Below are 27,741 nucleotides of genomic sequence, written 5' to 3'. Positions count from 1 at the left end.
TCTATTGTTAAATGAATCCATTTTATTTCATCATTGTAGATTTTAATGAGCATCAATTTGTCATAATTGTGGCATGGATGTTTGTGTAGCTATCTGTTTTTTCTTTCCTTCATTACCTAAATATGCTTCTCCTTATTGTGTGTTTGCAGAATTTATTTCTAAAGAATAAAATAACCTATATTTAGTTTTTGAAAAATAAGATCTGAAATCACGAATGGGATTTTAAAAGCATGGGAGCAAATGAGTACACCATAACAAATCTATACATTGGAATTTGAACAAATATATAAAATTTAATTAATTAAATTAATTTTAAAGCAATTGGTTTTATTTTTCAATGAAGAAACTTGTGAACTTTTAACATAAACTCAACTCTGTCTAATATAAAAAAGCTCCACTTATACGTGCGTTCATTATTGCGTTATGCAGTCAGCAGCAGTTGGATATTTCCAGTAGCAAATAAATGGCAATCATATAACTAAATATATATTTTTCCCTCCTGGCAGCCGCTGTAAAAACCTGAGATATCAAACGTCCACCCGTAGAGTTTGAGTGTGAGTAAAGTTTCTGTCATAACTGGTCCAAACTGTGTCCACCCTTCTCACGCATACGGAGCCCTGTCCTCGCCCTCCCCCTTCTTTTTAACTATAAGGCACTGACTTCCAGCACAGCTCCGCACAGACAGACCCGGTTCTCCTTCTGTCGCGCTCTCGTCGTCTTCGCAGTCTCTCCCTCTCCTGCACCTATGAAAGCCTCGGGAGTAAAAGCTGCCAACCCTTCAATTTGATCCACTTCCTGTAGTCAGAGACTCCTTCCCAAAAGTGGAGAGAGAGAGAGAGAAAGAGAGAGAGAGAGAGGGGAGACCAGGGGAGAGGAAGAAATCTTTCTGGTCTAAATAAGGCTCTCTGAGGAGCAGCAAGCAACTCCACGTCTCTGCAAAACTTCTGTGTTGTGTGTGTGAGCGGCGGTCCGAGCATTGCGCACAGCTCAGCAGTGTTTCACGTAGAGAAAAGCATTTTTGTTTTTGTTTTTTTTGTCTTCTGCGTTAAACACCAAAAACGAGTCCCACCAGAATTCATGCACGGTACGGATGGTACGAGCTTTGACGCCCAGCATCGCCGACTCGTCCCCTGATTCCACGCACCGAGTTTGGAGCCACTGTACGGCGGCGTCACTCCAGGGGGTTCATGTACTGGAAAAATGAAGTTTTGTCCCCTCTCTCAGAGGGAAATAAGATTCTGTCCGACGGAATTCCCACGAAGCAGGTACCGACACTTTGGACACATACGTTTTAAAAGCTGCATCCCCGTGCGTAAAATGGCTCAAATTGGAGAGCTTTTACGCACCGTTTGGGCCTTAATGTTAAGTTAGAGCCGAGTGAGGTTTTTGTGGGTGTGACATGGTGATTTGAGTGTAACGCTGCAATAAGTGGCCTCGGTGATAAGTCATTTCGATTCACCAAACTGTCTGTCTTCTCCCCTGCAGCTTATTGCATGCGCATCTTCGTGTGTGCGGATTTTTGTTTTGTCTCTTCTGTGATGTCGCAAGATTCACCGCTTGTCTGTGTGAGAGTGTGTGTGTGTGAGAGTGTGTGTGTGTGTGTGTGTGTGAGCTGCGATCAGCTGCACGCGCCAGCAGCCGTGAGAAGGCACGCGCCTCTCTCTCTCTCTCTCTCACACACCGGTATGAATAGCGTGATTTGCGGTCCGCGCGAGCCTCTCGAGCGCTGCCAATTGCGCCCGAGAAAGAATTAGATTTTAATTACAGCCATTAAAAATCAAATTTGCAATTCTTTGGGTGACCCGTTGCCTGTTTCTGATTGACAGATGAAATTGACACTCCGGGTCCCTCTTATCCACAAGCTATTTGTAATTACAGGTAGCCCCCCCACCACCACCACACACACACCCCTAACACCCCCTCCACTCTCGTGTCCTGGATTGCGAAGGAAATACTATTATTCTGAGAGGCATGGGTTAAGGGCTGCAGGGAACAAAATCAATCCAAATTGAAATAGCTTCATTAAATTGTGCCTTTTGTGGCGGGGGCCCCTTTTAGCAGGTTTTAACCGGGGTTTATTGTCAGGACGACTTTATATAGGAGCAGCCGTGAAGAGCTTGTCTGCAAATGTCTCCTGGGGGTCTCTCAGCTGAAGATGAGACGGGAGAAGTGATGAAGACTCACCGTGTGCTGCACGTTGTGTTGTAGGTGATCTCTGTCGAGCACCAGAGTACACCGGGAGCCTCGCGCTGCAGTGTGGAGTCCAAACACGCGACAATGGTGAGAGCTTTATGTCTGTTTATGATGTGAAATACCTTCAGTGCGCCTTTTACGCACAGTTTGGCCCGTGCGCACCCGTGGCATCTATAGCTAGGATCCATGCAAATATATACATTTCAATCTGTGGACTGTGATGAAAAATGGCGACATCCCCACGGTGTGTTACTGAGCTGTGCTGATGCCCTCTTGCAGTCTCAGTCGGACGCAGAATCGCAGCGGTCCAACATGGAGCGGGAGGACACGCGTTCGTCCCCGAGCACCCCGTCCACCCCCTCCGTGTGCTCGCCGATCTCCAGCATCAGCTCCGTGCCGTCCACCGGGAAGAACGTGTGCGCCAGCTGCGGTCAGGAGATCGTGGACAGATATCTGCTGAAGGTGAGAGGCCGAGAGGAACCTTCGACTCAAACAGGGCCAAACCACACGATGTTTGATTCTTTTTTTTTACATTGGCACAAACAGGCAGTTAACATGTTGTGGAGCAGGAGCCAGTGGAGCAGGATTTGATGAGGCCTGCTCAGTTTGTGCGCTGATGAATGAACAGAAAGCTCAACTAAAGGGTTTCTTACGGTTGGATTATGAGAATAAATAAACATTTGGCACAAATAAAACTACAAATTCTCCATAATAACATAACTACATTCTTTTCATTATTATTAATGCAGAATATTATTAAACTAGCCTTCATATATAGCTCTTAATTCAGTTGAAATTAGTGATATTATAATTATTTTGTAGCTGCAACAGGAACAAAAACAAACCAGATAACCAACTGAGTCCTTGTTTCTAAATGTGACTGATGTTATCTCGAGTGTTTAACAGTGGGAGACACAGTCACAGCTACAGACGGTCTTCACGAGCCCGCAGACACAACATGGATGTTTTGGTTTTTTACTGTTTTACTGTCTCGCTGGTTCATGGGCCCTGACGCGTGCCCTTGCGTGTGTCCAACCTTTACTCGCGCTCCAGTGTGTGTGTGTTCGTCAGGAAGTGTGAAGATCATTAGTCCATTATCTGAGTCTGTTTGGTTCTCAGTCTCAGAGACAGTTCAAACACCAAGACTCTTATTTTATTCAAATAATTCATTTTAGGAAGATAAAAAAAATAGTCTACATAAATCAATTCAAAGATAAAACTAAAAACATGATAATTAAAAATTAGAATTCATTATGTTGTGGTGTCGAGGTCCAGGCCTGATTGCACATTAGCTTTAATTCTATGATTCAATTAATTTATACAATCGAAAATACTATGAAATTATTTTGGTTAATAATTTGTAAATTACGAATAAATAAATAAACTGGTAAAATAATGATGTGTAATCTTGCATAATGTGATACAATCTCTTGGATGCAGGATTTATTTATTTAAGCAAATTTTTTTTCTTTGTTAATTAACCCTGTTTTTCGGCCTGGAAATCTCCCATACAGATGCTGTAAACGAATGTATGCATAAGTAAAATAATATAACGGTTATAAAATAGAATTGTTATAATAAGTGGTCGAAAGAACATATATTTAAATATTTAAAACCAAAGTTGCATTAATTCTCAGCCAGCTCACTGAGAAGAATAATAGTCATAAGATGCACTTTTAACAATTTAATATTCTAAAATGATTTGTATATGTTTACACTATCAAAGGCATTTTTTTTATAGTTTATTCTACATGGTAACATTTGTGATTTCTCGGCAATAATTAATAAATTGTTTTAATTTCCATGTTGGCTACAACAATAAGACTTTTCTGTAAAACTGCATTGGATAATTCCATCAGTCACTTTGACGGATTGGTCACTTTTTTTTCACGTCTGATAACTATCCCTATTACTTTCTTTATTGCAAAAATAAATCCAAAAACGTCGTTGAGGCCTGAGGAAAATACCTTGGCTGCGGATTGACATAATATGAATCTACTGCAAAAATAACCACGGTAATCTTGGGGTGTTAATAAAATGTGGAATATGATATAAACACATCTAAAGCAAAAAGACAGATCCATTTTAGATATTACAAAAGATGTGCATTGTATAAAATATCTTTATGAACCAGTCCCTAATATTTAGTGAATATTAAAACGAAACCGTCGTAGAAACATGAGAGAATCCCAGAGATTATTACATATTATTATAATCCTGTTATTGAGCATCACTGTAAAACATGTATATTTATATTAAAGTTGTATTATTATATCACTATGACAAAAACATTTTTTGGGGACTCCTCGGAAATTCGCTCTGTCACTTTCTACTGTCCTCATTGCAGCGATTTATCGTGTGTCTGTGTGTCTGTGTGTGTGTGTTTGTGCGTGTGTCTCCGTGCAGGTGAACAACCTGATCTGGCACGTGCGCTGTCTGGAGTGCTCGGTGTGCAGGACGTCTCTGCGTCAGCACAGCAGCTGCTACATCAAGAACAAAGAGATCTTCTGTAAAATGGATTATTTCAGGTAGGGTAAGTTTGTGACTCGTGTTTTCAAAATAATACCACTCTGACACACACGCACACACACATGCATCACACACACGGACACACGCATACACAGGGGGATGTGGGTTGCTTCATGTGTCCTTGTAAAGACCTTTTCAAAAACTGAAAGTCTGTGACAAAACAAAAGTCTTTACCTACAACGAACAGCTGAAAGATCCACAGCCTTGTTATGGCTATGGCCAAAACACACACACACACACACACAACACACACACACACACACACACACACACACACACACACACACACACAGAGAGAGAGAGAGAGAGAGAGACAGGAAAATGACTTTAAACAGTTCAAAATGTAATTTCGTAATCGTCGGATTCAGACTTCATATTTTAAGCAGCGTAATAATATTTATAACAATATTAATTTAGATTATTTTACAATTTTGTTTTATTTTTAACTCACCCTCCTCACACGTTTTTCAGAGGGACGCGTGAAACCAACGGAAACGATCTGTGATACTCTGAGTGCGTTTCTGCCTCAGTTCATTCACATGGAAACAAAATGTTAAAAGTGAAACGAAAACTCGTGCAACACAGTGAGAAATACTCTGTTCTAATCTACATTATGGAAACATCTAATTAATATACAACAGGTTATAACTATTTATCCAAACATGTAGCCTATATAGTATATATTACAAAATGCCACATCCATAGTAATAACTTTCAGAGAATCTAACAAATCAAAATCAAACAAAGCAAAAATGAATTAGCTCCTCATAGCTGCTCACTCATATACATTTACTACAGGAACATACAGGCTGCTGGGGAAAAATCTATTAAACGTATACTCTTCATGTTTTTATACGTTTTGGTCCAATGCATCTTTTTTCATGGAAGCTATAGGGAAAGAAAAAGAAGAGAGTGATACAGACACACTTGTAAATACACACACTTGGGGAAAAGTGTAGAAGGAAATGTTGCTGGTTTATCATCATGCAAATGTGCGTGTGTGTGTGTGTGTGTGTGTGTGTGTGTGTGTGTGTGTGTGTGTGTGTGTGTGTGTGTGTGTGTGTGTGTGTGTGTGTGTGTGTGTGTGTGTGTGTGTGTGTGTGTGTGTGTGTGTGGAGAGAGAGAGAGAGAGAGACCATGTTGAACTGCTCTATTTCAGGCACGTATTTACAATCATTTACTTGCAGCAGAGAAGGAATATGTCTCAATTGACCTGTGTCTTTGTAGATTTGATATTTTCCACTTTTGAATCATACGCGTGTGGATTCAGGTTCTGTGCCTCTGAATCTGAAAAGTGCACGGCAGATATGAAAATGTGCATTAATGTGTGTGTGTGGTATCTGAGGTTAAATGGGGTTCACACACCATCGCAATTCTGTTCAGTAGCCTGGAGCTGGTGTGTATGGACACACATGCCTGTTTGTGCTTATCAGTGTGTGTGTGTGTGTGTGTGTGTGTGTGTGTGTGTGCTCTGAACTGTGTGCAAGCTTTGGTGTTTGTCTGATCAAAACATGACACCAGACCAACACTCTGAGGTTTATAATCACCAGCAATTAGTCGCCCCCCACCCCAGACCCCTCAGGCCTCCAGATCAGCAATTAGATTGCCCCCGAGTGCCTGGTCAGCATGCTCCTGATCTGAATGTGACTCCTGTACACACACACACACACACACACACACACACACACACACACACACACACACACACAAATATGAACATTTACATACATATATTAGCAAGAATATTACACATTGCCTCCTTTTACAGCTCAAAACACACATACACACACACAGCCACACAAACACACACTGAGATCTCTGTTTATTTATGCTTGTCCAGTAGCTGCCAATCATTCTGCTCATTTTCTCCTCCCCAACATTTGAGTTTTTGCTCGGCCACATCATAATAATATTTTACCTGATTCGTCTCCATTTAAAAGCTCTTTTATCGTTTACCCGTCACACAGCTCGACTCTGCTTTCTGAACCGTGAGCCGTGATTAAACACACACTTTAAATATGTCAGGGCTTTAGCTCTCCAGAAATAGTAATGCAGCCGTCAGTCACATGTTATATTCTCACCGGGAAGGGACGTGAAGTACAGTCATTTAGATTCAGAGCATGTCTGAATGTGGAAGCATTAAATGTTTTCACTGCAGTTATGCTGCCCCATTAGCATAAGGATCTGAATTTCACCATGAATATATTGTATATTAAAGACACTGAAGATTAAACAGAGTCATATAGAGCAGAATCTGTTTGACAAAGGTTTTACAATATTAAATTATAGTAATTAACAACATTAACAACCTGGTGAGCCACGGTTAGCCTTATAGCTAAAGCTTATTTTCCTTTAATTGTAAAATCAGTTTGAATAATCCTCAGTGAGCTTGTTTTATCACATAAATAATACAGCACTTTAATCATAATGGAAAATAAAGATAAAAGAGTACCACTCCGAAAACTGCATATTTAAATCTACAGATTAATGTGTTGATTTGTGATGAGCAAGAAAGAAAATTTAGTTTGCAGACACTCGGGAGTAAATTAAGATTTTATATCTTTTATATCATTTACACAGCTCGACAAAGTCACCTTCAAACTTCAAATCTTTTTCTCATCCTCCCCTGTCTCTCCTCTCTTGCTGTGTAAAGCAGTGTAGCCGTGTGCTTAGTTGCTTTTTGTTAATTCCCTGATTAACGGTATGAAGTTGTCATTTATCAGTTTTCATCCACCTTTCAGTGGAACAACACTCTGCAGTGCACTGGGACTGTGACTCCATGCAAAGTGATACCACATTTGGTTTGACAGTCTGTATATTCTGCAGATCAAATAATTAAACATTTTTCATGTGCTGCATCCTCTGCTCCGTGTGGTTACAAAATGTGAACAAAAGTCCTCATTTGCATAACAATATTTGCCAGTTTTGATTGGATTTCGCTGGAAGAAAAATGAGAAATGATTTAAAAAAAACTCTTGCAGTAACAGCGGAGCCTCGCTGCGGGGCCGGGTGTCTGCACACTGCTTACTTCTGTAAATATAAACTCTAATCTGGGTTTAGGCCAGATTCTAACGAGGCTAAACACCGGTGCGAGTCCAGATCCTCTGGGCTGCCTTCAAACCTCTGGAGATATTTCCTCATCTGTGTCAGCCTCTCATCTGGCTTTGGACTGACAGCTGCTTTAATGGGGCGTAATAGCAGGAAATCAGAGTGGGTTTCCCTCCATATACCTGTGTGTGTGTGTGTGTGTGAGAGAGAGAGAGAGAGAGAGAAAAGGGGGGTGCATTTCGGTATAGGGGGTGCCGGACAGAGCCCGCACTGTGCCTCTGGAGCCCATGTCAGGCCTCAGGGGCTGGCCGACACACACACACGTACACACACACACACATACACACACGCTCACATGCACACACACACACGCTAACCATTTCTTTATCAGCCTCCTCCCCTGAACACCCACCCCTCGCCTCCCTACACGCCCCCCCCCCCCTCCCACGGCTCGCTCTCCGTAGAAACCTCATCCTTGTCCGTGAGCTGCAGGCCACACAGGAAGTTGCATTGCTGCACTAATCAGGGGCACCCTGGGATACCGACACTGTAACCAGAGTCCATGTATGCAGGGAACTTTGTGGGTGAGATGTGTGCACGTGTGCATGTGTACGGGCCTCTTTAGTGAGTGTGTGTGTGTGTGTGTGTGTGTGTGTGTGTGTGCATTGTAGTAGTAATTATTCATCAGCCTACCTCTGGTTAGCTGATTAGGTCTCCATAGCAACAAAGACGTGTACAGAGACGGAGTACGTTTTTATTAAAAGCTGAATGATTCAAAATTATAATAAGACATCTGTCACACAATTCTACACATTTAAATAAAGACTGAGCAGTTTCAGCATTTATTTCATGGTGAAAAGAAGAATGGATATTAAAGAGAAAAAAACCCGCCTGTTACTCCATTTTAACCAGCTCAAAGAACGGAGAGTAAAAATGTCAAGGTGTCTTTCAGTCAGGGTTAATATTCCAAAGCCTGATAATATGTTGAATCTGTGAAAAGAGGTTGTCTGCGAGGTATTAAGCTCACGTTCCTCCTGTCTTAGATTTCCACACTGCAGGCCCAACGTGAACCTCGCGCCCTAAAACCGCACAGTCGAGCAAGAACTCTCCCGGGACAAATCTAATAGAGATTAGTGTATTCTCACAGCACATCAGGAATAATCCAAAAAACATGTACCTCCTCAAGCCCCTCTTTCAGCAGCAGGTGAATTATTCTGAAAAAAAACAAAACAACCAGTAAAGATTAGACCAAAGAAGGGGAGCAAATGGGAGAGGACTGGGGTAAAAGAGAGTTTTGCGGTGTGGGATTTTCCCTCTTGTGAGTGATATAGGGGCCATGGGGATTGACGTTGCTCCAAAATAAACACCAGGTTTTTTGGTACAAAGACAAAACGAGATAAAAAAAAAAGAGACATAGAAGACAGAGGGAGGGGTTGGAGGAGATGAAGATGGAGGAAGAGGTTAAAACGAGGGATGATTTGCAGCTTTTCTGGGTTCTGTCTCGGAGCATGAAACTGACAAGCTGTCGTGCCGGATTAGCCGCAACGTTCCACAATGTTTTCCTCTTTGCTGTAGGAACAGGCCGGAATTCTCCATTACAATATGAAATGATACGTACGCGCTTGTACAGGAAGCCAGGGAGTCGATTGGTCTCCGGAGCGGCTTCATTGGGTTTCCAGAGGTTTTTTTATTTGGTCAAGTTGCACGTCGCTGTGACGGCAGATCTCTGCGGCGGCAAATTTCATTCCAAGGTCACTGCGAAGACTTTTCTGTCGCGTAGCTCTGATGCTAAACTGAATTTGATGATCTGCTTTCATGTGGACGTTGTTGCACTAATTCAAAGTAGATTATCGAACCCTCTCAGACAGATACGAGGCAGATCCCATAAACAGTCTGATCTATAAATATTCTCTACCATCCTACATGGAGACGCCACTTCTGGCCAACGAGCTCATGTACATAAGGGGGCGACTGGGCTTGTGAGATGTCAGGGCTATAGTGCGCTTTGATTCCAGATAGAGTGGAGCTGAGTGCACTGATGAGCTGCCAAACCCACTCTCTTGGCAGCCCCCATGCTCTCCTGCAGCCCCGTCATCCTGCTCTCTCCCTTGCCATCCACGCTCTTTACTCTGCTGTCCCCCCTCAGCGGCGCAGCTCTCTGCCTCGCCTCTCATCCTGATGCCCCAGCCCTCGTCTGCTTCACAGCTTTCCACTGCTCTGAGTTCGAGCTCGTGTTTGTGATGCTGTGAGTTTTCTCTTTGGCTTGTGTCCGAAAATGCTAGTCCACTGTACAGTGAGTTCACCATTTTGTATTGGTGTCCGGATGTAGTGCACAAGCGATGGTCACTAAGCGAGTAATGTACCATCATGCATTGCGCCCGCGGCGGAGAGACGAGTATCGCAGCACAAACTGTCGCAAGCAAGTTTATTTCTACTTTTAAAGATGGTCATTCAGTATGTTTATTTAACCTTAAAGTATTAATACTAAGTGTAAAATAAACATTTTAAAAGGATTGTGGGATTTTCCACCGGCCGATGTTGTTGTTGGAGTAGTGTCCGAAGTGGGTGATTTTCGGACACATCTCTGCTGAAACGTGGTCGTACATAGAAGAAATAGTTTCACGTATTAGTAAAAAATGTCAGAAATATCGAGGGATTAAATCTTGATTTCTGGGTCAGAGCGTGCTCATGAACATTTGAGGAATCTGAGCCAGTTGTAAACTCTAATGTTGGCTGCGCAGTTTGTCATAATGTGCCTGTTTATGCCTCTGGGCCTCAGTTTAACTCCTGAGGTAGCACTTTCTCTCCGACAGCTTTCACAAACCCTGCCTCCTTCACCAGAATTGGCAGCAGCCGACACCAACAATGGCTCTTAGCCTGTAACCATAAAGCGATTCACTAAACCCACAATGAGCTCACGAGGCTCAACTGAGGAGTTTGATCACATCAGATTCTTGGTACGATGTGTCAGTTGCATTAAGGTATTTAGATATCAGTGTGTCTCTGTAGAAAATATCAGGATTTTACTTATTTTTAATAAATCCAATTGACAAAACCCAAAGCTGACAAAGTCGTCTGCGTGGACATAGAAAGTAGAAATCTGCAGTTAATTTATATGTCCACTGTCCTTAGAGCACCAACTGTGTATTAATCCACAGCTGAAAATACACTCACATTTGAATAATGTTTAAAGACGAAAAACGTAATAACTAGAAATTAATCTGTTTTTATTATTTATTATTTATCTAACCATTTTTTTAAGACTTACAAGTTAAATAGATTAAAAATGGTCAAGACCACAGACAAGGAGGAAAGTTGAAAATATTCTGAGAGGAGATCTTTTTTTTTTTTAGTACTTTAGGGTTATGTTTTCAGAATAAAGGACATGAAAGTCAGTGAATTTAAATGTGTTCGGCCCTTTTGCTCTTTAATCCTTGAATTTGTCACATTCTCTCTTCAGTCGCATTTAAAGCAATTCACGTATTTTTTAGTTTCTATCCAACTCTTTCCCTTGCATTTGTAACTTTCTCCTCATTTATCTCACATCTTCTCCCCCCTGTGTGCCCCTCAACCTCCCCCACGACCCCACCACCCCACCCCCACCACCCCACCCCCACCACCCAACCAGAACAGTAAGTCAGGTGGTTTAAGTTTATGCCGCCTGATCACACTGTTGCTATCAGTTACAGCGGGGCGATCTAGAGTGATGTCATCCAAGTCTTTTTTCGTCTTCCGCTGTGTGTAAAACCACCCCTGCTTACGTGTGCTGGTTTGTTCCCTGGTGTGTGTGTGTGTGTGTGTGTGTGTGTGTGTGTGTGTGTGTGTGTGTGTGTGTGTGTGTGTGTGTCTGTGTTTGTGTGGGAGCATGTGTATATGTCAGGGTCTTCATGCATCAGCCAGGAAATTGCAGGTGTTGGTTTGTTTGCATTCAAGGCTCGGCTTGCAGCCGCAGTCAGGAGTCTTTTCTGAAGGCCACATCCTCCTCCGAGGTTTTCTCCCTCCAAGCCTCTCGAGTTCTGCCAAAAACCCCAGGCTCGAAAACACTCATTTTAAAAGTTCAGCTTTCCCAAAATATTGTCGGAGAGAAGGACGCCTGTTCATGTTTAATTCTATGTGTGCACTGTCTGGAAACGGCCCTGAGATAAGATTCAAAATAATCATCAACTGCTGCAGTTTTCTCTCCCGAAATGTTGGTTTCACTCCACTTATCATCCCTCGTTGTGCTTCTCTCTGCTGCCTCTCCTCTTCCCTCCCTCACAGTAGGTTCGGTACTAAGTGTGCCCGCTGTGGGCGGCAGATCTTCGCCAGCGACTGGGTGCGGCGCGCCAGGGGAAACGCATACCACTTGGCGTGTTTTGCGTGCTTCTCGTGTAAGAGGCAGCTGTCCACGGGAGAGGAGTTTGGCTTGGTGGAGGAGAAGGTCCTGTGCCGGATCCACTACGACACCATGGTGGAGAACCTCAAACGAGCGGCTGAGAGTGGTGAGTAGTGGTTCTGGGAACGCGTACAGCAATTCTTCTCGGTGGTCGTCCAGATGTTTGCTCAAAAGACTCCTCCCCAAACAGGAATGAATCCAGACATAATTACTAAGTAATTTAATTCTATAATGTCTTATTTCTCACATTAAGTAACATTAATATTTATATTACTGTGCTTAGTCTGTTTATTCCCGATTTCTCAGTGGTTCTCATGGATTCCCACAGGAATAGTAGGTCATGTTAGACTTTGTTTCCCAAATTAGGCAAAAAATATTGAAGTCCTCTCACGATACAACATCTCGGCATTTTAAATATGCTTTCTGTGGCTGCTCCACATTAACATACATCACCTCTGACCAGTATCTCACATGTCGGTCATTGTGTTTTCCAGGCAACGGCATCACATTAGAAGGAGCTGTCCCCACAGAACAAGACAGTCAACCCAAACCGGCCAAACGGGCACGGACATCCTTCACTGCAGAACAGCTACAGGTCAGACACAATACAGAGACTAAAACAAATGTGTTTCTGATTCTATTTGCATCGTATTTAATTTCGGCTTGATTTGATGCTAGCGTTTTGTCTCCACGTGCAGATCATGCAGGCTCAGTTTGCCCAGGACAACAACCCAGACGCCCAGACGCTACAGAAACTAGCCGACATGACCGGCCTGAGCAGGAGAGTTATACAGGTCAGTACACACGTCCACAATAGTTTGCCTGGAGCTTAATGTATTGCAATAGAATAATACAGCAGCAACAATGGATAAAATGAGAAAAGGTCAAATTATGTTAAAGCATGGAATTAAATATTTATATTAATATATTGACACAGCCTTCCCTGTCATTTATGAACTTAGAAAAACGTACCTTCAAAATAAAACAACTTTATTTTATGAAAAAAAAATATAGCTACATGATGTCTGGTTACATTGCGTCTTCATAGGTGTGGTTTCAAAACTGCAGAGCAAGACACAAAAAGCACACGCCCCAGCACAGTGGGGTTCCACAAGGTCATCCCCAGTCCAGAATACCCTCGTCCCTGTCTGATGAGCTGCATTACTCGCCCTTCGGCAGTCCTGAGCGGGCGCGCATGGTGGCCCTCCATGGGTACATCGACAGTGAGTTGTGCTTTTGCCTTTTGTGATAAACAGATGCATTACTTTACGATTTCAGCTTTTTATTTGTTGACTATTTGTGTTTTCTCAGAGTAACTTTCCTTTATTTGGCCCGTTTTTTAATCCTATTGTTTGTGTTTTTCTTCAGGTCATCCCTTCTCTGTCCTGACCTCTCAGAGCCTCCCTCACCAGGCCATGTCGCTGCCCCAGCTTCCCCTCAGCCGCTAGCACTCCACCGTGACCCTCCTGACCTCTGACCTCCAGACCCCAACCCTCCATCTCGCCATCAGCGTCCTCTGCCGACACTGACCCGGAGGTCAAGCTTGGAGAAAAGACAAATCTTACACACAGGAGCCCCGCCCACTCGGACACAGAAGAGGAAAGCTGAAAAGCGTCTTTTTTTTTGTCTCTCTGGGGGACAGGAATATCCCACCTGCGGCCAGTCGTCTGACAAAGCATTTATCCTCAGCAGGAACTCACAGACTAAATGGTTTACGCCACCAAAAGGACCCATTTTGCTTCAAGTGTACAGCGTCCTCCACTCTGCTCATCCACCCTCCGACTGGAAGGTGGAGGGAGTTTTTGAAAGGATGAGACTGATCAGGGAAGCAGGACTGATGTCTCTTAAACGAGAGTCAGAATATTGAAGAAAAACAAAGAGAAAGGGGAAATTTAAGGCGGAACTGTCATTGTGGCCCGAGGCAGACCACAAATCGAGGTAAGACTCCTCCCTCTTTTCTCTCTCTCGAGCAGCCATGAAGGAGAAACGTTTAATAAAATATCTTCACTGTTGAAATATTTCTTTTAGGAATGACATTGTGATTCTGCATCTCAAAAAACTGACACTTCCCAGCTTCATTTTTGTGAAAGAATGAAAATATTGTGTGCCTTATCTTTACCACCATTAAAACTAAACTGTAGTTGTTTACAGCGGTAATATTCTAGCCTGTAATAAGATTTGGCCTTGTATTAATTTTAAATCTTCCATTGGTTGAAAATCATAAATCTATTGCAGCATGCCGACTGCTTATAATGAAGGAAAACCACAAAGCACAATATGTTGGGTTGTGTGTTGTTAAATTATTACTGTAATATTAAAATCAGGAACAAACAGAATTTAAGCCACAAAGTTGTTACTCCTCTTCAAACTGACGCAGAAGCAAAGGGAAGTCTGACATGAGCAGAAGAGTCACACTACACATTCCTGCAAAATCTAACATGTTAAAAGTTACATATTTTCATATTTCAGGTGTATTGTCACTAATTTATGATTTTTTTTTTAATTGTTCGTTCAGCCTCTGTGTGCATGTGTCTTTCGTTCAAAGGAGGGAAATGGAGTATTGGTACAAAATGGACAGTAGAAAACAGACTGGGTTGTACATAGCTGTGAGTGTGCGTGCGTGTGTGTGTGGGTGCGTGTGTGTGTGTGCGTGTGTGTGTGTCGGCAGGGGGAGAGAGAGTGTGCATCTGTATTTTAGTGCCATGACCAATGTGTGAAGAACAGGATCCAACAAGACCTCAATGTCCTTGTATTTATTGAGATGGTAAATCCCTGTAAAGCACTTTTTCCCTCTGAAAATGTTTTTGTTTTTGTTACAGAAAACAGGAAATGAAAAGAAACAAAAAGTTTATTTGATAGACTGTGCATCATAAATGTTTTGTGTACTAAATTGCAATAAAATAGAATGTGATACTTTTGTGGGTCATTTCTGAGCAGAAATTAGTGGAACAATAATTCACTTTGGATGATTTTCCTGAACAACATGTTGATGAGAATCAGATACAAGGATTATGAGGATTTTTCGAATGGCAAAAAACTAAATAAATTCAATACATAATGTATAAAGTGGTTGTATCTTCAATTTGTCGAAATATTATAGTATTATTATTATTATCATATTAATATGTGTATAATGTAATTTGAATGTGCCGGGTACATAATGGGAGAGATTTAAAAGTACTAACTTGTACGTTACTGTATTTAATTACTGATGCTATTTTCAATGTATAACTTAAGGTGGAGTTGTTAACGATGAGCTACATTCATACCAAAACGTATCATCTACTAGAAACAGTTAATAGTTATTATATTTTAAAGAGTAGTTTGGTTTTGAAGGAATTTATGATGCAGACCTGTGTATTTTAATGTTACCTGCATATTAACAACACACATCTTCAATATTCCTTCATCTTCCTGCTTATATGACAACGCTGACAATGTCATACCTTTAGCACTAAAATTATTATTGGTATCACATGTTTCCATGGTGATATTTGGAATATGACCAATATCTGTGATGTAGGGACATTGTCAGGGTGTATGTGACGGATATCAGGGATCAAAATTGCATCAGAAATCAAAACTATCCCTTCACTTACTTCAGAGTTGATTTCTGTTTCAATCAAGTTAAATCTGACTTTTGTCCCTGTAGTGATTCACTGACAGGGAAATGACACGCAGCTAAACACACAGTTTAGAAAGAAACAATGGTTGTATGTATGCTATAATATATACATAGGTTGAAATACATATGACTAATTAATAATAAACAACTAATCTCAACACACACTTTAAATTAAAGTATATTTTATTCAACTATAAGAGACAGGACATACTGTTTTGATCTTAAGTTCCCAGTCCTCCCTCTTTATACAAACACACACACACACACACACACACACACACACACACACACACACACACACACACACACACACACACACACACACACACACACACACACACAAACAAACAAATAGTTTTTAAATGACTGGACTGTTAAAATGACTTTTAAAGGAAACTGTTATGTGCAGTACAGTTGAAAAAGTAATCATTTTATTTCGCTGGTCTCTTCAGGTCCGGTTGCAGCAGATTTTTCAGGATCAGCGCCAAAATCTTCGTCGCCAGCTTTCCGACAAGTGCGCACAATCCACTCATGTTCCGAGTCATCTGTTGGGAAGATTTCATTGGAAATTATTGAGAATTTTTGGTAGTGGCACTAGAGACCAAGTTTTGATGAAAACTAAATCGTTTTTTCCAAAACGTTTGACCTTTGTCCAAATAGGAAACAGAAATACAAACCGCAGATTGAAGTGTGAAGGAGGGTTTGCACTGCGCAGTGAGGAGCGGCAGTCACTGCCAGTGGCCTGCATAATTAAGCCGCAGGTCATTTTGTGGATGTGTGAGTGTGTGTGTGAGTGCGAGGCTGCAGCAGTGAAGTGCCATTCAAGTCTTGGGGTAAATTCGTCAAATCAAGAAAACCCAGACAATTAGAAGCAAATAACTTCTCAGAGACACTTCAGACACCAATAAATAATACCCCCCCCCCACCCAAAAATGAAGCCAATTTTTTTGTAAACCCAAACGACTGCCAGTGGAGCTGAGAATAAAGCAGTTTTACATTGTTAAAACTGCAATGAGGAGCTAATTGCAGGGGAAGTGAGCTTTCTCTGGAGCAGCGTGCAGCTGCATGTACTTGAGCGGCTCGCGGGCCTCACCCCCAGGTTGCAGTGCGCGCGGGGCTCCATTGTACGGAGGAGCAGGTCTGAGGCTCTAACACTGATTGTGCATAATTGCCAGCGATGGGCGTCGACACTAACAGCCACTTCAACTCTAAAACACCCATTCCCCTCCTGCTCCTTCCCTCTTTCTCTTTCTTCCCCTCGGTCCGTCTGTCTCTCTTTCTACCTGCTCTGATCGCCGGGGTCAATTGAACAGATCGGACACGCGGGCAGCTGCCACGCAAACATTTCCAACCACGCTTTCACTGCGGCCCACTTGAGTTGGTGGAAATAAAGGTCGGCAATTATACGCGTCACTACATCACTTGTGAGACTGACCTCTCTCCGCCACAAACCACAACCTGCCTTAATGATAATTAGATTGCATGGGACATTTTCATATTTGCTGTAATTCTGCCCTCTTCAGATTGTGTAGCAGCGTTTATCTCAGGATTTAACTTGCGTGTAATTGGCACCTTGAGGTTATTCCATGGCACAGGTGGCTGATGTCTTAAGATAATTTCCTGCAATCTGAGAACAGTGGCGTAGTTTTGCGATTTAGTTTCACAGTTTTGATAATCAACACTAACTAACTAGGCCAGAGTTAGACAGTTAAACCGAAATAAATAAAATAACACCAATGTTTTTTTCCTTCTTCTTTTGGCTGGAGCATCACCTTTAAATTACAACTAAGTGCAGCACAAACACACACTTGTTTATTAAAGCAGTTTTCTGGTTGATGTCCATCTCGACAGCTACAACCTGCACGGGCGACCTTTACGCAGTGTGCACACAGAGAGAGTGTGTGGAAGCGATAATGGCACCTTGTTAAAGTCTGTTTATTTTAATCCTTAAAATACACTCCCAGGGAAAAGTGTTTCCTTCCAGTTTAATGGCGGCGAGGTAAGACACAGACACACACACACACAAATACAGACACACAAATACAGACACACATTTCTTAATAAGCAAAAGCTTTCTTGATGTGCATAAGAGATGAAGATTCTACTGGATTTGGACCTTAACTTAAAGGAGCATGGTCATTATATGCTAATTTAAACACGTTTTGTGGTTTCCAAGTTGGGACACTACAGTGAATCAAACGCACCTAAATGTGAAAGCCCAAACAAACATTCATACGTGTAGAAGTCATCTGTCTCCAATTCACAGCAAGCAGAGCAGACCTCGGTTCGGTGTCTCGATCACGTCACGGGAAAAAAAGCTGCTTTCTTAAGGGGTTTCCAGCTTTGAAGTCGAGATACTGATCTATAACATTTTTAATCCGCCCGTCTCAGCTCGCAGGATTAACTTGTGAAACCTATTTTACGGTGAATTTTTGTCTCAAGGATGTATGAAAAATGAGAGTTTGAGGAAAGGCAGGGTGAGGATATGCTCCCCTCCCCAGGGCCCCCCGGCTGATTTTATCTGTCTGTGAAACACCTCGGCTGGACGGGGACAAAGGGAGGGGCCCGCGGTTTGGTCACCGGAGGTGTTTTCCTTGGCAGTGGAATGTTTTCAGTGCGGAGCTCTTTCTGCGCCGAGTTTCAAAGGGAAGCGGTTATTCCAGAAACAGGAAAGTGCTACAAACAATATGGCAACACATGGCCCCTGCTGGAGCGGCTGCCGCCCCCTGCGCTGCTGCCGAGTGTTGCTGCCTGTTGCCAAGAGAGAATATACATAACTGTCCGTGTTTGTTTGTAGTAACAGAACACACTCAATCAGCCGCTGGTGGATATTTGATTGTGCAGATGTGGCCTGTGCATCTTTCCCCTTCATTGCCCTTTAATTACTGTTTTACAGAGAGATGCAAATGTTTTATATCACACCTCCAACTTCAGCAACAATCTTCAATCAGCAAACGACAGATTATAAGTCGAATTACACGTCTGTGGAAGTTCGGGGGAAAAGCCTTTTTGACGTGTTTGTATTGGAGGATTTGTTTGATTTGTGTTTCAGATTTAACAGTAATCACTTCATTGTGTTGTTGTCTGTTGACGTATTTAAGCCGGGTTAGGACACAGTGAGGTGGCCGTAAGTGGAAGCACATGTTCGCTGTAGTGCTATCACAAAATCAAATCATAATTCATACCTCCTCCATTAAACCCTATTAAAATGTATGTAAGTATTATCTATTTGTGTTTATTTCATACACGATCTTTGTGTTTTTAATTGTCTTAATTTAACAAGCTTTCCTGTGATTATTAGCTGTACTTCAGTTTAATTCAGGGGTTAAACCACAACTGAGGCTGAGACGAATGTGTTTCTGTTTTTAAAACACTTGTTTACACGATGCTAAAGTATTAGGCGAGCCACGTGTCAGAATGAACATCCTAATAACTATCAGCTGCACAAGATGATCATTTTCAGAGCGAGCAGACAGAGATGGATTAGTCCGCCTGCTCGTCCTCGATTCCAACTGTGAGAGATGAGTTGAAGAGATGAGAAAACTTTGTCATCCTAATGATTAATTACTGTGGAAGTAAAGAGGAGGTGGGAGGAACGTCGGCCAGAAACAAAGTCTGTGATCCATGAATGTTCATCTTTCAGCACCTGCAATCACTCACCACTGACACACACATCAAATATAGAACTGCTTAAGTCCGACATGGTGACTCCTCCTCTCAGGAGTTGTAAACCTACTGAGTAACTATTTACTGGGTTTCTGCAGGTTTTAAAGACTTTTTAAGACCTTTTAAAGACCATAATAAATAAAATGTAAGATCTATGTCAACTACGAAAGATGAAGCAGTTATAACAGAGTCCGAGAATTACTAACACTTCCCAATAAATAAAAATAAGGTTGAAGAACACAACCATACGTTCTTTAAAAAACAAATTTCAAAGAGCAACACAAGTAGTCTTAATTTAAGTCAACATAATATAAGACCTACCTAAATGTTTTGAGTTTAGTATTCAATATTTTAATGTATTTAGCCCCTTTAAGACTCCACAGAAACCCCGTATTTAAACTTGGCCTCGCAGAAATAAAGCATGATTCTGGAAATGAATGGCATCTCTTTTCTCAAATTTAATCAGAAAGCAAATTTGAGAGGCGTTTTAGTGGAATTTCCCCCCCCCCCCCAAATGAAGAAGACAGGAAACAATGACCAGCGTCTGTCCTGTGAGTTCACGTGTCAGTTCAGGAAGACATTTGTCATCATCCATTGGTTACACACACACGGCTCACTTTGCTCGCAGAGTCACGCCCATTAACAGCTCCTCCAACCCATGTAAATGTTTCCTGAAATTTGTGGATGTTTTTGCAGAATTAGCTGAGTGCACCACTTACAATCAGAATCGGTCTAAGTCTGTTACTGTAACATTTGTGTCTGGAGTGCTGTGCATGCCATTCCATTAGAACTGTTTATCCAAAGCGACGTGTACTTGGAGAGCAGTTTTCGGGTGCGGTGGACAAACCACTAAACTTAGAGTAAATGGACTAAACTTACACCCCCACCCTGATATGATAAACTGAATTATTGAACTAAAAATGTGAAGGAAATATACAAGGTAATGTAGAAATAGGATCTTTATCCTGTTGGTCAATTTTGAGAGTAAGTGTTTCAGTCACAGAGTGTAAATAAAAAATGGACGACATGACAGCTCCCAAAAGTGAAGCCAAATCATCTTGCTCGCCCCCTGGTGGCTGGCTGGAATAAAGATCATAAACCCCACCTCCTCCATGTTAGTAGATGGGACAGGGACCTAACTATAAAGTCAAAATACACGTCACGTAAACTTTTCACCACTGATGTTTGTTCAGGTGTTAATTTCTTCCTGCAAGTTTGATTTCGAGATAAGATAAGATAAGACAAGACAAGACAAGATAGACTTGCATACAGCGGGAGGAAGAGGAGACACGTTGTCCATCTTATATACAGTTTCAGTAATGCACTCTTTAGACACTGAAGGTTTCCTCTAAATAATCCTAACTGACACTCATCTCTCCACATTTCCTTTATCATCCTTACATTTTCTACACGATGAACCAGAACTCTTGACAGATCCCTCCATACATATCAGCCGCTCCTTGACGACAAGAAATCAGCTCAATTCCAAAAATACTCTGCACCTCTTGGGGGATATTAGCAACAGATCCTATTGTTTCACCACTTGGCACTTTTCCAAGAGGGCCTGTTTGTCCAAGTTAGCAACGGTTACTACGGAGAGCGGGACCGGACCGGCCAGTGAATAAAGTTTAGCCTGTTATTTCCAAGCAACGACATTTAGTTCCAGGTGGTAAATCTTGAAACCTCTGCATTTTAAAACATTTCCATATGCATAATTTCTGCATTTTTTTCTAGATATGAGTCTTTGTCCTACATCCACCAGTTGTAGCCAGCACATGCTGAGCCCCTTCCGCTTTCCGAGCCGCAGCAAACATCCCCATTGGGAGGGTGGGTCTACCCTGTGTCCCATCATCCTCACAGTCCTCGTCTTGGGGCGGAAGCCATTAGGCAATAAACTCAAAAAAGTCCTCACACCCACCCTGACAAATGTGCCTTCACTTTTCCTGAGTTGGAAAATAAATCCAAACAGGATACAGGAGCAGTATTCTCAAGGATATATGGCAAGATAAGAATATGATATACTGTATATGCATGCCACATATACAGATATGTGAAAGATGGCTGCAGGTGGTCACGACCTGACAGGATCCAGACAATTCCTGGCTTCTCATTTTCTTTCTGACAAACAAAGGCATACAAAGCCCAATAAAAATCAACTTTATAAAGTGCACTGAGATAACTTCTGTTATGATTTGATGCAATATAAATAGAGCCTGACTGATTTATCGGTTGTCTCATACAAAAAAATGGTTGATATGAGCCTTTCAGCTGTATCAGTGTGTTTGTGGATATACGACCGATGTAAAAACCTTTTTTTTCCTGATGAAACAATGCATAAAAGATATGCATTAATGGTTTTATCTTACTTGAAAATATCTTTTCCTGACTTCAAGTTTTATATTGCTTATATTGCTCAATTACATTTCTTTGTCATAAAGGTTTTATAACCACATATATACATAATATCTGTGTTGGCATAGCTCCCCTCAAAATCCTTATTGGTTGGGCTCTTACTTGAACTTGATCTACACAGACATCTCTCCACACACATGCACATAAACACTACGGAAAATAACAAGGCACACATCAATTAAATGGTTCCTGTTTGACTCCATATTTATCTAAATCAAAACAGAGTCGGAGCAGTGTCGGAGAGTGCAGTTCCTTTTCTTTTTCATCTCAACTTCCCAAAAGAATTCTCCTCTTTTGTTCTCTTCCTCCCCGTCTCTCTCCCCATCATTCCACTGATCAATACCAGGACTATAATGATGATGAACAACCCGCATCAAGGAAAAGAATCGCAAAACATATTTTTGTCTTCTTATGCATGCCGATGACATCTGGCGAGGATGTGGATCCTCTCCTCTGTTTCCCCCTGTCTCTTCACATATGTAAATGAGATTTGTGTGCTTGTGGAACTAATCTGTATTATGTTGCAAGTAGTTCATCTGAATACAAATACTCTGCCCAAAATTACATTTCTACCTCGGGGAGCTGGTGAGTCATAGCTCTCGCTCTGTCCAGGGATCAGGACTTGACACGTGTCTGCATTTGTAAAGTAAGAAGCAATCAAATCGATTCACGTAGAAAATAAAACAGATTCGGGAAACTTCAGGTGAAAATCCAGAAAAGGAAGCTGGACTTTATCTTGTTTTTTAAAACACTTGAAGAAAAAATACCAGAAATTGTTCGATTTGAATGTTTCCAGCATGTCTGCACCTAAGAGTAAGACCGCCAGGTTTTACAAAAACATTCATGGACACAGTTTAAGTTATTATTCAGCACATTAGAGTCCACAGCCACGCTAGCGGCTCTGACCTACTTCCCGACGTTATGTAAAAGCACGGCGGGGAGACATGACGAACAGAGGATGTCAGGAATTGGGAATTTCTATCTGGACAGCTGACAAACTGCATTCACTTCACATCAGGGGTTCCAGAACTGGGCACATGTTCAGCGGAAAAATGTGTCTTGAATTTTCCACTTTTGACAAATAACAAAAAGGAAAAAAAAAAAAAACTTTTTGAATGACTGAAATAGCCTCTATAAGAAGCATTCTTATCAGATGGCTTGTAGCAGTAATCTTCCATCAGAGAATTCAGGGATAATCCATTTAAAAAAGTCACTCCATAGGTTCACTGTTATCAAATCCTTCCCATGTGGCCACGTTTGTAGGCTGTCACACAAGCAGTTATTGGAATATAGGCAAAGACAGAGGGTCCCGCCTGAAACAAATTCAATTCAAGAGCCTCACCGTGTTAGAAAGTGGCTTCAGTGGCCTGTTTGGAGAAAAGTGGACTTTTTGAAAAGTTTACTCATGAGCTACCATTTGGTACAGTGAGACAAGGCAGCAACAAAGACTCCCTCAGTACTTATTTGGCTGACAGCACGGCTTTTACCTCCGTGGATCTTCCTGAGATGTAGGCCTGAGTGGACATTTCCTTCCTTGAATAAGGAGCGCTCCAACAAACCATTAGCTCCACCATGTAGGTACAGTTTCATGGCCTTTATAACTCTGAAGCCTAAAGCATGCGTGTGCTGCAACTTGGAAACATTAGTTAAATCCACAACAATGTTATTACGAATTGATGTTATCCCTACTTAGGATCATTTATGGAAACCAGTGGCGATGCGTAATTAAATGTCACTATAAATACATTTCACATGCAGCAATTCTGTCGCTGACGTTTGTTGACTTTCTGTTTGGTAGAAAACAGAGTGTGCTTAATTTGAAAAGTCAATTTGTGTTTGCTCTTGACTTCAATCTTTCTAAATTTACCTTGGCACCGCTGGCTAAGATGTCTGAATATTACTCAACACACAGATACTGTTGAGCCAATTTGGCAAACAAGTGAGTGTAAAAACAAACGTGACTGAACTGAAGAACTGTAAACATGGAGAAAGAAATTGAGGTAATATTCTAACTATGATAGAGATGTTGTGAATATGTCAGATGTATGTGTCGTGGTCTTCAGTCTACAAGTAGAGTCTCCGTCTCACCTGCGTTCCTGAGGAATCTGCCTGTGTAGGAAGTGACGACTCTCGTGGTGGGATCGTAGAAACCATCCCCACAATCGTAGCCCAAATCCGGGATAACACGTGGAGGATGCAGATCAGTGAGCTGAGATTCTCCTGTATGGACAGGATAGATATTTTGTCATGGATTTATTTGTTGGCATAATGGCTCAGTGGTTAATGTGAGTGTGTTTCTGAGGGAGTCAACATCTGACTGAATATAGATTCCAACCTGCAGGTCTTAGTCCATTGCACCTCTCAGAGTAGAAGCGTCTGTCGTAACCATCGCAGTAATCCCAGTCCTGCTCCTCAAACTGCAGACCATCAGCAAAGGTAAAAGATCCCTTGAGGCGAAAGCACAATGAAAAACACATCATTCATTCATCATAGAGTTTAAAGGTTCAATTCACACATATGAAAAGAAAAAGTTTATTTTGCCTCAAGTTGTCTGGTCATGCAGTTTCAGTGTTATGTGCCAAAATTTGACGATATCTTCATCTTCCACCACAACAGTTCAATGGACTCAAAACCTCAACAGCAGAAACACTGTCCTTGCTACTCAAGATAATACACAGACCTCTTTGTTTGCAGTTCTTGTTGGGATTACTTCTTTGGCAGAAAGTTAAAACTGTTGAAAGTGAGATCTGAAGGTTATCCTGTGTACACGGGACATGGTCTCTAGAAAGATAAGCTGCTGGTTTTTTAATGTCACTTTTCAGCGCTTTAAGAACCACAAGAGAGTTGAACTTTTCCTCCATTGTCTTTGGGTTGAGGCAGAAATCTTAGAGATGGCGATCTAAAAAACCTCAGCAGATTAAAACCAAAACTGTTTGCGACATGTACCATGAGGGGGAAGTAGAAAAATATGTCTTTGGGTAGTTTGGGTGAACTGACACAACTTGTGTGTGTGTGTGTGAAAAGGAAAACTGACTTTTGTAAATAAACTGCTCAGTAATTGTGTGTATTGAGCACGTACCAACAACATTTTAACTTCAGTGTCAACAATTTGCTTTGCAGTCAACAAATTAGCAGATTCTGATTTGCTGTGGATTTTTAAGAGCGAATAAAATAAAATAGAAAAGAGAGTAATTTGAGATTCACATACATTTGATTTCAAACTTTTGTCTCATGATCCTTTAAAATACCTATTAATTGTTATAGAAGGCATAGAAGCTAAACTATATACGGTATTTTAAAAGGATGAGGCAAAAATGAAATTTTTCACAGCAGAAATATGTTTTATCCTATTGCAAATATGAAAATACAAACAGTATGTCCAGGATTCTCAACCTCAAGGCTGAGAAGCATTGACAGCAGGAAGCAGTGCATGTTCCAGAATGAGCTATGAGCTACCGGGTATGATTACAGTGTGAATGTCTGCGTTTATTGAAGGCTTCAGGTCTCTGTTTTAAATGGAAGTATAGGTTCTGCCAGGCTGGCATGGATGCAGGTGCAGGGGTAGTCTGGTCCGAGGTTAGTCATGGTGCAGGCCTGCTATCATTTCACATGAACCGCAACAGCATTGATGATAATAATTGGAGTGATCGCTGTTGTGGCAAAAGGCCGTGAAAGATTGCAGGGAGAGACTCCAGCTTCACACAGGAAGAAGGGAGGGAAACCTAATAACTGCGACAATAGCGCTGAGTGATTGCTAAAAGGGACCAGATGTGATGTCGACTATAACCAATGTGAAACACACAGTCGTGCGTGTGGATGCAGATATTCTGACACACACACTCTCACACACACACCTGTATAGCTTTGCCGTTCTCCCAAGTGGCCTCATATTTGCTTCCATTTGGAAAGTACAGCACTCCTTCACCCTGGAACACTCCATCCCTCGTCTCTCCTTCATACCTGGTCTCTGTGGGGAAGAGGTATTCTCCTTCTCCTTCCATCCTGATGGACAGAAGAACAGGTCACCAGTGTGCTGTCAACTTTTAGCTAGCTACAAACCAGTGTGTGGTGGCATCTGATTGTGGTGGTGGATCCTGATCGTGGTGGCAGCTGATCGTGGACTATGATTACAACAAGACTGCTTGATATACAATATCCCTACTCGCATATTCTGCCATTACTGACCATAACTCCTCAATTCATGCGTTTGTTTCCTCTGTTAATATATATTTTTTTGGTAGTTTTACTCTTGCTGAGGGTTAAGAACAGAGGATGTTGCACCTTGTTAAGCCCTATGAGACAAATTGTGATTTGTGAATATGGTCTATACAAATAAAATTTGATTGATTGATTGATTGATGGTTCATTAGCTTGTGTTATTAGGTTTAATAAACAGTCGTGTGTATTTACCTGCCATTTTTGATGGGTCCTTTGTAGCTGCTTCCTGTGACCTCCATTATTAATCCGGCGCCTCTCAATAACAGCTTGTGAAAATCCTGGAAGCTCCTCGTGATACTGTTATGAATAAAGAAAACAAAGCAGCCTGATAAAAAAAATATACAAAACTAGGGCTGCGAGCAGCACTGGGGGGGCCACCTGATGGGGGAAGGATAAACACGCCCACTAATCACGCATTACGGTCAACACCATCAAGTCTAGACCACACGGTGAAGATTTTATGTAAATCGAATTAAAGTTGTAAAACGAGGCTTACCTCCTTTTGGCAGTAGGTGGTGATATCACTATCACTGCATACAGACTAGTAGATCTGTTCAGGTCAAAAACACTCTAGTTTCTCTTCAGATCGTATAAATCATTCACCTTTGCAACAGTTTAAGACATCAAAGGAAGCTTTGACCACTGATACTGTGATATTAAAGAAAACTGATAACAAGGAATTCTTTGCTGAATGAATCCTATGAAGTGGTCTTTTATATAAATCCTGGGTGGAGTTAAATAGTAAGTCACAAACAAGTGTTATTGTTTCAACTTAACATATTCAGAGTAATCACCTAAACAACTAAACAGTGCAGTAAATCGAAGAAAAGACCATAATGGCACACGAGATGAATGAACAACAGCTGATACATTTTCACATTTGAAAAAAAGGTGGCATATGACACTATAATTCTAGAGGCAAGTGAACGGGAATCAGAACAGGAGAAAAATAATCGTTCTCTCTAAAAATGCTGATAACTTTAAATCTCCATAGAGTTGCGATGACACTCACTGAATTTAAAGTTGATCTGATGAAAGCTCTAGAAGGAGTTTGTCAAAATATGTGTGAATGGTCAAAAATGGCCACTTAATTAAAAATGGCTGACTTCCTGTTTGGTCTAGCATATATCGATCCAAGAGGTTCGTAATGAAATGACACATGTCACTAACTCACAGTTTCTATAAGACTTCAACATCAATGTCTTGAGACTCTTCTGACAAAGTTTGACATGGTTGCGGTCAATGGACGCGGAGGAGCACATCAAAGTTTAAGATGCGCAAAAAACAAGACATTTCCTGTTGCCACCAGGGGGCGCTGTAATATTAAGTCATGATTTCAGTATAGATGTCATCAGGTCGGGACTGTTGTCATTCATGTCCAGTCTGGAGTCAATTGGACCATTTATGTCCGAGATACAACAACCTTGGTGGTTCATCTTATTTGTTGTTGATCTCCATGGAGACACTCACCGAATTTGAAGTTGATCTGATGAAAGCTCTGGGAGGAGTTTGTTCAAATACACAACGTGTAAAATGTCCTGAATAATCAAACGAAAAGTAATAAGAAAAACAAAACACAACAAAACAAAACAACAAATCAAACTCATCTGAATTCTGCTCCTTTACAGTGTCGGAGGCGGGCGGCTGTCGTCGCGCCCTCTGTGATGTCATCAGA

The 27,741-nt window shown here is 41.5% G+C and overlaps 2 protein-coding genes across 5 annotated transcripts in view; one reads left to right on the top strand and one right to left on the bottom strand.

Moving 5' to 3' along the window:
- Positions 1-27,738, bottom strand: part of morn5 (MORN repeat containing 5) — a 35,250-nt gene extending 7,512 nt beyond the window's left edge. The window contains exons 1-6 of one of the 2 annotated variants that reach the window (XM_034601918.1): positions 27,540-27,738; positions 26,259-26,366; positions 25,703-25,850; positions 24,184-24,295; positions 23,937-24,068; positions 16,166-16,315 (exon numbers count right to left, since the gene is read on the bottom strand). In XM_034601918.1, the coding sequence (XP_034457809.1) occupies positions 16,197-16,315; positions 23,937-24,068; positions 24,184-24,295; positions 25,703-25,850; positions 26,259-26,366; positions 27,540-27,673 (753 nt within the window). In that variant the 5' untranslated portion in view covers positions 27,674-27,738 and the 3' untranslated portion in view covers positions 16,166-16,196. Of the gene's footprint in view, positions 1-16,095; positions 16,316-23,936; positions 24,069-24,183; positions 24,296-25,702; positions 25,851-26,258; positions 26,367-27,539 lie in introns of those variants that run through there. The other variant, XM_034601916.1, reaches the window with a different exon arrangement.
- On the top strand, positions 655-15,078 carry lhx6 (LIM homeobox 6). Of its 3 annotated transcripts, none has more exons than XR_004615598.1 (9): positions 655-1,265; positions 2,209-2,280; positions 2,473-2,655; positions 4,600-4,721; positions 12,031-12,251; positions 12,640-12,740; positions 12,844-12,939; positions 13,214-13,368; positions 13,514-15,078. XR_004615598.1 is itself a non-coding variant. In XM_034601913.1 (9 exons), the coding sequence occupies exons 1-9, from the start codon at positions 1,188-1,190 to the stop codon at positions 13,591-13,593; spliced, it is 1,125 nt and encodes a 374-aa protein (XP_034457804.1). In that variant the 5' UTR covers positions 656-1,187; the 3' UTR covers positions 13,594-15,078. The 3 variants fall into 3 exon arrangements, 2 of the variants coding, with proteins under 2 accessions (XP_034457804.1, XP_034457803.1); XM_034601913.1 differs by having other exon boundaries at positions 656-1,265; positions 12,034-12,251; positions 13,194-13,368; XM_034601912.1 differs by having other exon boundaries at positions 660-1,265; positions 13,194-13,368.
- Positions 27,739-27,741: the final 3 nt, after the last annotated feature.

The sequence above is a fragment of the Hippoglossus hippoglossus genome, chromosome 12 (assembly GCF_009819705.1).
Source record: "Hippoglossus hippoglossus isolate fHipHip1 chromosome 12, fHipHip1.pri, whole genome shotgun sequence".
Classification (NCBI taxonomy): domain Eukaryota; kingdom Metazoa; phylum Chordata; class Actinopteri; order Pleuronectiformes; family Pleuronectidae; genus Hippoglossus; species Hippoglossus hippoglossus.
The sequence above is the reverse complement of the archived record's forward strand: the minus strand, read 5'-3'. Positions and strand labels throughout refer to the sequence as shown.